General features: G+C 47.1%; 1 protein-coding gene across 2 annotated transcripts in view; it reads left to right on the top strand.

The window, feature by feature from the left end:
* Positions 1-10000, top strand: part of mtmr10 (myotubularin related protein 10) — a 53249-nt gene that overhangs the window by 13488 nt on the left and 29761 nt on the right. For both annotated transcript variants that reach the window (XM_076291930.1, XM_076291931.1), the window contains exon 3: positions 4183-4319. In XM_076291930.1, coding sequence (XP_076148045.1) covers positions 4183-4319 — 137 coding nt within the window. The remainder of the gene's footprint in view (positions 1-4182; positions 4320-10000) is intronic.

Genomic DNA, 10000 nt, shown 5'->3' on the forward strand with positions numbered 1-10000 from the left:
TCTTTCACTCTCACACACACACACACACACACACACACACACACACACACACACACACACACACACACACACACACACACACACACACACACACACACACACACACACACACAGCCTGTGATGACATTGTAATGACTCAGGCCTGTGCAGTCCACCCTCTAAGCTTCTGTGAAGTCTCCTTGTCCTTCATCCCTGGCCCCGCCTTGCCCTATGGTAACCTTAGTCTGTGTGTATGATTTCTCACACACTGCTCTCTTTTTCACTATATGCACATGCATAATGCACACACACCCAAAGTCTTTCTTTCTCTCCCTCTAATTTTTTCCTTCTTTCTTTCTTTCTTTCTTTCTTTCTCTCTGTTTTGCTCTCCTAAGTGAAAGCAGCTCCGGTGCTGTTTTATTTACAGCCAAGCACTCATTGCAGTCGGCATGGTAACGCTGTGGCAACGCCCAAGCAGTGTTCCTGCCTTTGATGTTGACTGCACCGTGGCGATTTGTAGTTCCTCATGTTGGATGGAGAGCCAGGAGCCAGCAGTGCACTATTTGAGTGTGAGTTGTCTCTTGGTTACTGAAGGTCTCTGCTCTTATACTGATGAGATGGAGGACATGCCTAGCCTGCATACTGAAACGACCAACAAAAGTACTGATGTCCGAGGTCCTCTGTCCTGTGATGTAGTTAGTTAGGGAGTGGCGTGATGATCGTTTCAGCATTCCTTCTTGAAGATGATTTAATTGCGGTATGGGTAGGCCTGTCAGATTTTTTTTGACACACCAACAAAAAACATGTGCTTAGACACACACACACACACACACACAGAGTAGTTTAGTGTTGAGGGTGTTGGTGTTCTCTGGGGTATTCAATTGAGGGTTCCAGCAACATGAAGTGACACGTGCATGGATTCCACACCTGGCTTTCATATAGGCAGCCCCTTTCATCTCTCTGCTAAAGCTGTGTGTCACAGCCCAACAGTGGGTTTAACCTGAGGGAAAAGGGGTGTGTGTGTGTGTGTGTGTGTGTGTGTGTGTGTGTGTGTAACCCACATAATGTGAGTGTGCTAGTGTGTTTGTGTTTGTGTCCTTGTTTTGTCAAGAGCAGAAAGTGAAAGACCATTTAAGTTTATGTGTTGCCTCGACATCAGGTGATTTCAGCTAATGGGCCTTCCCTTTCCCAGGCCAGAGAGAGAGAGGGAAGAAGACAGAGAAAGCCCATCTACCCATCTATATCTCGCGCACACACACACACACACACACACACACACACACACACACACACACACACACACACACACACACACACACACACACACACACACACACTCTAAGGGCCATCGCCAGGGTAAAGGTCTTTGCCTAAAAGCTCTGTGAATTGTGTGGAAGCCCTGCCCTCTGATCTGTTACCTGTGTTGAATGAAGTCCCAGTGGTGTTGAGTAGCATATCTGCAGAATAAAAGCTGCAGTGTTACCTGTTTTAATGAGCACACAGTGTTGCACTCCAGCCTGTCCGTGACCAATACATATTCATAGGGTTTTTGTTTGTTTGTTTGTTTGTTTGTTGTTTGTCATGGGGAGCTTATTGCCCCCATCCACAGAACTCTGCCTGCTTGACAAATCAGTTAACATTATCAAATGGCAAAAAATGTTAGGCTGTAAGATGGCTAACTGACATTTCAGCTTGCTTAGCTTGAAAAGCTAAATGTGCAGATGTGTCCTCAGGAAAACGATTTTCCAGAAGAAAAAAAAAAACGCTGCACGCAACAATGACGGACTGTTCTGTTTTGTTATTCTGAAACGTCAACTAGTGCACTGCACAAGCCAGAAATGCGTAACCATGGTGTTTAAGATGTTTTTTTTTTACCAGAGTGAGACTGAACCTTCCCTGTACAATACACCTGCACAGAGATCAGTATCAGGAAGGAGGGATCACATGATGTACAGTAGGAGGGGTCAACAGGTGCAGCGATGCTTCGTTGTTTGACCGGAGTCGCCCACTGTACCTTTAGAGACAGTAATAAAGATGTGTTAGGAGGAAGCCATGCAGGTATGCGGCGGGAAAGAGACTTTGACCTTCAGGCGTCAGGAGGTTCAGCTGTGTGTCTCGATGGCCTATAGCTCTCTGTCCTGCAGTGTGAGTGAGTCAGGAGATTCAGCTGTCTGTCTCGATGGCCTAGCTCTCTGTCCTGCAGTGTGAGTGTCTCAGGAGGTTCAGCTGTCTGTCTGCATGGCCTAGCTCTCTGTCCTGCAGTGTGAGTGAGTCAGGAGGTTCAGCTGTCTGTCTGCATGGCCTAGCTCTCTGTCCTGCAGTGTGAGTGTCTCAGGAGGTTCAGCTGTCTGTCTCGATGGCCTAGCTCTCTGTCCTGCAGTGTGAGTGAGTCAGGAGGTTCAGCTGTCTGTCTCGATGGCCTAGCTCTCTGTCCTGCAGTGTGAGTGAGTCAGGAGGTTCAGAGGTCTGTCTCGATGGCCTAGCTCTCTGTCCTGCAGTGTGAGTGAGTCAGGAGGTTCAGCTGTCTGTCTCGATGGCCTAGCTCTCTGTCCTGCAGTGTGAGTGAGTCAGGAGGTTCAGCTGTCTGTCTCGATGGCCTAGCTCTCTGTCCTGCAGTGTGAGTGAGTCAGGAGGTTCAGAGGTCTGTCTGCATGGCCTAGCTCTCTGTCCTGCAGTGTGAGTGAGTCAGGAGGTTCAGCTGTCTGTCTCGATGGCCTAGCTCTCTGTCCTGCAGTGTGAGTGAGTCAGGAGGTTCAGAGGTCTGTCTCGATGGCCTAGCTCTCTGTCCTGCAGTGTGAGTGAGTCAGGAGGTTCAGCTGTCTGTCTCGATGGACTAGCTCTCTGTCCTTGTGCTCTTAGTTTGAATACATCTGGGTGATTTGTCACAGCATGTACGCTCTCTTTCTCACAATTTCTCACCCTGTCGTAGACTTCTCTTCCTCTCACACTGGTGTCTCCATGTAGCTTCACTCTCGTTGTCTCCCTGCCTTTGTGTCATTCTTTCTACCCCTCTCCCTCTCTCTCTCCCTCTCTCTCTCTCTCTCTCTTCCATTCTCTCTCACAAACACTCTCTCTCATTCTGTCTTTCTCTCTCTTACTCATTATCATTCTCTCTCACAAACTCTCTCTCTCTCTCTCTCTCTCTCTCTGCAGGTAGAGGAGGAATAAGGGGTTAATTAGCTTTCCCTTGTAGCCTGAGGCAAAGGAATGCACTGAGCTCTCACCAGCTCATAGAGACACATGCCACACACACACACACTCACTCACACACACACACTCACTCACTCACTCTTCACTCTGTGTGTGTGTGTGTGTGTGTGTACTGTGTGTGTGTAATGTGTGTGTGTGTGTGAACTGTGTGTGTGTGTGTGTGTGTATGCTGTCTACTGGCCTGGGTCTGTGCTGCTGCTAGAGCAGTGGGTTATTTTGTGGGGAGTCAGCGTGTAAGATGTAACAGAGGTGCTTCGACCATATCCTTCCGTACGCAGCAGAAGCAACACACACACACACACACACACACACACACACAGTTCTCAGAAGTGAGCAAATTTACTCAGTACACAGACTTAATAGATATAGTGCACAATTTTGGTTCAGTTTCACAAAATGTTGTTGATATTTGTGCCAACAGCCAATCAAATTACCCCTCCTCCCCAGCCCCGATCATAAAGCACTTTGCTGATTGCCTGGGGTTGTTTACGGCTCAGTCTGCCTCTGTGGTGCTTTCCCATTCACAGAGCCAGGACTGGACACACACCAGTTTGTTTTTAGCACTACCACTGAACAGGCCGCTGCTGTGAGGCGCCTTTGGGATGAGGGTAGAATCACAGACTGCACGTTTAAATGGCCTGTTAACATCCACACACTCCTACTTATATGGTTGTTTCCTGGTTGTTGTGGCCCATGTCACGCTCATGTTCAGTGGTTGAAGTGAGGCTCCCCCTACATTGTTTAAAGCCCTTTGGGTGTCGAGATAAAGCACTATATACATTACTGTGTTGTTGTTGTTGTTGATGAAAACCTACACTCACTCACTGCAAACTTTTCTTTTGATTCACTGAATGAGGTTTTGGCGTTGACGTATTTTGCTGTTTTGACGCATACTGTATCTGTTTTGATCTTTAAAACCCCTTATCACACTGGCCTGCCAGTCCTGTATGTGCTTGGCGGGCGCTGTTCTGACTTCCTCTTCCTGTCGGGCAGGGGAGATCGTGGTGAACGAGGCCAACTTTGTGAGAAAGTGCATCGGCACGGAGAGCAGCCAGGACGACCTCTGGGGGAAGCTGATATGCACCAACTTCAAGGTCTCCTTCATCACCCACAACTCACTGCCCCAGCAGGTAGGCCCCAGTAATGTGCCCAGTCATCTAACCTCTCTCACACACACAGATACACACACACACACACACTCACACACAGACACACACACACACACACACACACACACTCACACACAGACACACACACACACACACACACAGAGAGACACACACACACAGAGACACACACACACACAGACACACACACACACACAGAGACACACAGACACACACACACACAGAGACACACACACACACACAGAGACACACACACACACACACAGAGACACACACACACACACAGAGACACACACACACACTCACACAGAGAGACACACACACACACAGAGAGACACACACACACAGAGAGACACACACAGACACACACACACACACAGAGACACACACACACACAGAGACACACACACACACACAGAGACACACACACACACACAGAGACACACACAGAGACACACACACAGAGACACACACAGAGACACACACACACACACACAGAGACACACACACACACAGAGACACACAGACAGACAGACACAGAGACAGAGTTGTAGATGCTCAGACTGGCTTGTGGCAAGTGAGCTTAAGTAACACAAATATAACAACATATATTAAGAATATGCTGAATCACTGTTACATATGTAGATGTCCCTGGATACATGAGCTATGTAGCCGCATTGGTGACATTATTGGTATTACCTAGATCAGCGGTCCCCAACCACCGGGCCGTGGCCCCAACCACCGGGACATTCCTAACCGGGCCGTAGCCTACGACAAGAGTTTAAAAAAAAATGCATGCAAACTAAATAAACTCAATTTAATTCGCAATAATGTCACTTTCGCAATAATACCCACTGACGATGGTGAGCCAGATACCTCAAAGAAAAATGAAAATACGAAATATGACGAGTATTTAAAATATGGTTTCGCAGAGACCGGTGACTCGCATGCACCAAGTCCTTTATGTGTGGTATTTGGCGATGAGTTGTCAAACGAAGCAATGAAACCATCAAAGCTAATTCGACATCTAGAGTCCAAGCATCCTACACTTAAAGACAAACCCCTTGAGTTCTTTGAGCGTAAGAAACGCGAGCAAGAAGGACAAAAAACTAGTGCGTAAAGCAACCACATCGGTGAACGTGGCTGCGCTAAAAGCCTCATAGTGGCTAGTCGGATTGCTAAATCTAAGAAGCCCTTTACTATTGGGGAAGAGTTAATTCTGCCTGCTGGTAAAGGCATGTGCAATGAACTCCTTGGGAAGGCTGCAGCTAAAAAAATAGCTCAGGTACCGCTTTCTGCAAGCACTGTCCATAGGCGAATTGATGATATGTCATAGGATATTGAGGCACAGTTGTTAGAGAGGGTGAATGGGTCACCGTGGTACGCTATCCAAGTTGGTTGGTTGCAGGTCACTGGCCAGTTTTGGGGTATACTGTTTGAGTTGCGAGAGCCGCTGCAGAGATTTCTTACAGAAAAAAAGTCACCGTTAGCTGCACATTTTAGTGATGAGGACTGGGTGTCAAAACTCGCTTACCTGTGTGACATATTCGGGTTGCTTAATGACCTCAACCTGTCACTGCAGGGGAGAATGACGACTGTCTTTAAACTGGCAGATAAAGTCGCTGCATTTAAAGCCAAGCTTGATTTGTGGGTACGACGAGTGGATCGGGGTGTATTTCATATGTTCCAAACAGTAGTGGGGATTTTGGGAGAGACTGAGGCAGGGCCCTTTCTCTCGCAGCTGGTGCGCGATCACCTTGTTGCGCTTTCAAATGAGTTTGAGCGTTAGGCTACTTCCCATCCTCCAAAGATCCACGGCAAACCAATGAGTGGGTCCGCAACCCATTTGTCAATATCCCGAATAGTCCTAACTTGTCAGCGCAGGAGGAAGAGCAGTTGCTCGAAATTGCAGAAGGCTATGAGGAAACCTCTCTGGCGGGTTTTTGGATGAAAACCAAAGCAGAATATCCCGAAATAGCCGTAAAAGCGCTGAAAACGCTGCTACCATTTCCCACCACGTATCTATGCGAGGCCAGGTTTTCGGCAATGACTGCAACTAAGACCAAATTGCGCAATCGACTGGACATTTCAAACACACTGAGGGTGTCAGCACCCCCAGATGGAACCTTCTTGTTGCAGGGAAACAAGCACAGGACTCCCACTGATTATATTCGTAATGCACGTTTAGTTCCCATGTTTTGTTACCAAGCATTACACATGATAGATGTAGCTTAAATTTTTTCAATTTTCATAGTTCATATTGTTCAATTTTCACTTCAAGTTCACGTTTTTCACATTTTTAAGAGTTCGTTACCTTCACTGTTCATACATAACTGGAGCTAGTTTTTTGTTTTTTCAAGTAATGCATGCACAACACGGACATGGACAACACGAACATGGAACCCCCCCCCCCCCCCCCCCCACCAGTCCGTGAAAAAAAATTGGGAATCAAACCGGTCCATGGTACATAAAAGGTTGGGGACCCCTGACCTAGATGACCCACCGCTTAGGATCTTTCTCATGGTATTACATTTGCAGATAGATTTTGCATAGTTATTAAGCAAGCTAGACTTTAGACTTTGCAAGTTAGTAAGTTAGACTTTGCCCAAAAATCACAATCTGTCGCTTGTTCCTTAACTTCCCCTCATACTAGAGAAGTACTGTAGCCTATTCATGGGTTTCATCAGGTCCCTTTCCACAGGTGTATTAATCAAGCACCATGCAGTCTGCATTGATAATTAAGGTGCTTGATTTTATACACCTGTGGAAAGGGACCTGATGAAACCCATGAATAGAAAACAAGCTTAAAGCCAGAGCTGCTGAAACAAGCAACACTGCTGACTAAGCTGTTTGATGCAGACAAGCCCAGACAAGATAGACGGGCCTATCAGATGCTACTCTATCATTTTGATGGGCTCGTGCTGAGCGACAGGCTAACAGCTTTGGGCACCTCCCATACGTCCCAGGCCAAGGACACTGCGCTGGGTGATCAGTAGCGTAGCAGCTCTTGTCATTTTGCTCGTGTTCCTTCCTTCATGGCCAAGGGTGTGTTCTGTCAACCCCATGCTTGACCGTGTGTCTCTGGATTGGGCAGGTTGTGCAAGCCTAGTTAGTGAGTGAGTGGGTGTGGGTGTGGGCATGGTGCACATTACATAACTAACTGTAGGTTGCACAAAGGTGTATATGTGGGTTTAGAAACAATAAATGAAAAATAGGTTGTGCATAGTGTTGTGTTGAAAGATGGATTTCATATTTGGACACACAGTTGGTCACTCCCTCTTCTCTGACTCTTTCTTTCTTCTTTCTTTCTCTCTCTCTATCCTTCCACTTCCAGAATATTCTGGTGAGTCATTCTAGAAGTGCACATTCAGTGAAAGGGCTTATTTTTGAGTCATCGTGTGTGTGTGTGCGTGAGAGACTGGTGTACAGAGGATTTTGTGGAAGAGAGGATTCAGAAGAAGAGTGTGTGTCTGGTGTGTGCATTCATATCTGCGTCCATGCTTGCTTGCTTGCTGTTGTGTGTGTGTGTGTGCGCGTGTGTGTATGTATCTGTGTCTGTGCTTATTTGTGTTTGTGTGTGTGTGTGTGCACGCAGTTCTTGCATATGGTTGTTTGTGTCTGGGTGTGCTCAAGGGTGTGTGTGTCCTGATTTGCGTGCTCAGCTGATCTTAACTCAGGGCAGTGACCTTCCCTACCATATTTAAACCCATGTGAGAGAGGAGCCGTCATCAGGCGTGAAATGGCCGTGACCAAGCATGTCTGCCCCAACCTCACTATAGCCACATCTGGCCGTAACCAGGCCTGCCTGCCCTGACCTCACTATAGCCACATCTGGTCTTGACCAGGCCTGCCTGCCCTGACCTCACTATAGCCACATCTGGTCTTGACCAAGCCTGCCTGCCCTGACCTCACTATAGCCACATCTGGCCGTGACCAGGCCTGTCTGCCCTGACCTCACTATAGCCACATCTGGCCGTGACCAGGCCTGTCTGCCCTGACCTCACTATAGCCACATCTGGCCGTGACCAGGCCTGTCTGCCCTGACCTTGCCTCACCACAGCCATATCGGAGTCCCGTCTGGCCATTTACTCATTAAGCATTATTACAGCCCAGACCATGCGTGTGTCTTGTCTGTGTCTTGTAAGTGTGTCTGTGTAGGTGTGTGTGTGTTTTCAGCTACTAGCTTACACACACACACACACACACACATATATACACAAACACACACACACGTGTCACACTCATGCATTTTCAGACTCTGATAGGAGCAGTGATGCATTGCAGTACAACTTTCTCAGGTGAACTATCTCATCTGAAACATCACCATCACATGCAAGTTTCTGAGCTTTAAACACTAAGCTGCAGATGCAGATGGGGAGATGCCTTATTGTGTGGTGCTCTAAAATTAGCTTTTGGGACAATATATCATATAGCAAAAATGGCTATGGTGACAGGCCTGTGTGTGTGTGTGTGTGTGTGTGTGTGTGTGTGTGTGTGTGTGTGTGTGTGTGTGTGTGTGTGTGTGTGTGTGTGTGTGTGTGTGTGTGTGTGTGTGTGTGTGTGTGTGTGTGTGTGTGTGTGTGTGTGTGTGTGTGTGTGTGTGTGTGTGTGTGTGTGTGTGTGTGTGTGTGTGTGTGTGTGTGTGTGTGTGTGTGTGTGTGTGTGTGTGTGTGTGTGTGTGTGTGTGTGTGTGTGTGTGTGTGTGTGATCCCCTGTGTGGGGTGGCTTCTGTGAAATGAGTCAATGATCACCCAGTGTCAAGTGATGCATGTGGTTCTCAGGTGACAGTGTTACTTATTACTCTGTGTGCGTGCGTGCACGTGCGCCTCCTACTGAGAGATAAAAACCTTTTACATTTTTGTGGCATGGGTCTCTCTGGAGTTGTGAGAGGAGATCTATGCGCATTCACCTTTTTGAATTCCACCTCTCCATCAGCCACATTCATATCAAGACACCAAAAGGGTACCGTTGCCCTAGAAACGCCCAGATGCTGGGGCAGGGGCAACATACTCCGAGCAGTGAGAAAAATCTTCCAGTTACCTTTCAGCACAGTTATATAGGCCTACACCTTTGAGTCTTTGTTTTGACCCCTGAGTAGTCACTGAGACGGGAGGATTATAGTTTAAACCTGGATTACTTTGTTTTTTGGTGATTGCTTCACACACCTTTTGCACATAGACAGACATTTTCCTGTTTATCCGATTGCAGTCTCGTTGGTTTATAAACACTAAACAGCCAAAACAAGGGAGTCAAGCCACATTTGGGCACGAATTTACAAGAAATTTGGATCACATATGCAGAGCACTGTGGATGTTTTCAAGCAGTAGATATTTGTTTGTGTTTAAAGTCATGTTTGATGTTTTTTCTCTTGATGTGTTAAGCTACCTGTTGCGTCAGGCATCCCATAATTCCACCAGTGACCTCTTCTCTGGTGTCGGCTAACCTTTCATCATTGAATGACACAGTGATGACATGGCTAACAAAACAACACACACACACACACACACACACACACACACACACCACCTCCTTTAATCACTGACTCTCTCCGATAGGCTGCTTCCTCCTCCCACATTTTGCTGCAATCGTTGTTTGTCTCAAAAACACTATGAAAAGCCGGCTTGTGTGATCTCAGTGCCATAAATATTTGTACAGTGCTATGGCCCAAGGCTGGAGTTAAAAGC

This window comes from Alosa pseudoharengus, unplaced genomic scaffold (genome assembly GCF_046254945.1).
Source record: "Alosa pseudoharengus isolate Yale_2024_CS ecotype anadromous, Long Island Sound unplaced genomic scaffold, YU_APseudo_1.1 YU_APseudo_1.1_scf_19, whole genome shotgun sequence".
Taxonomy (NCBI): domain Eukaryota; kingdom Metazoa; phylum Chordata; class Actinopteri; order Clupeiformes; family Clupeidae; genus Alosa; species Alosa pseudoharengus.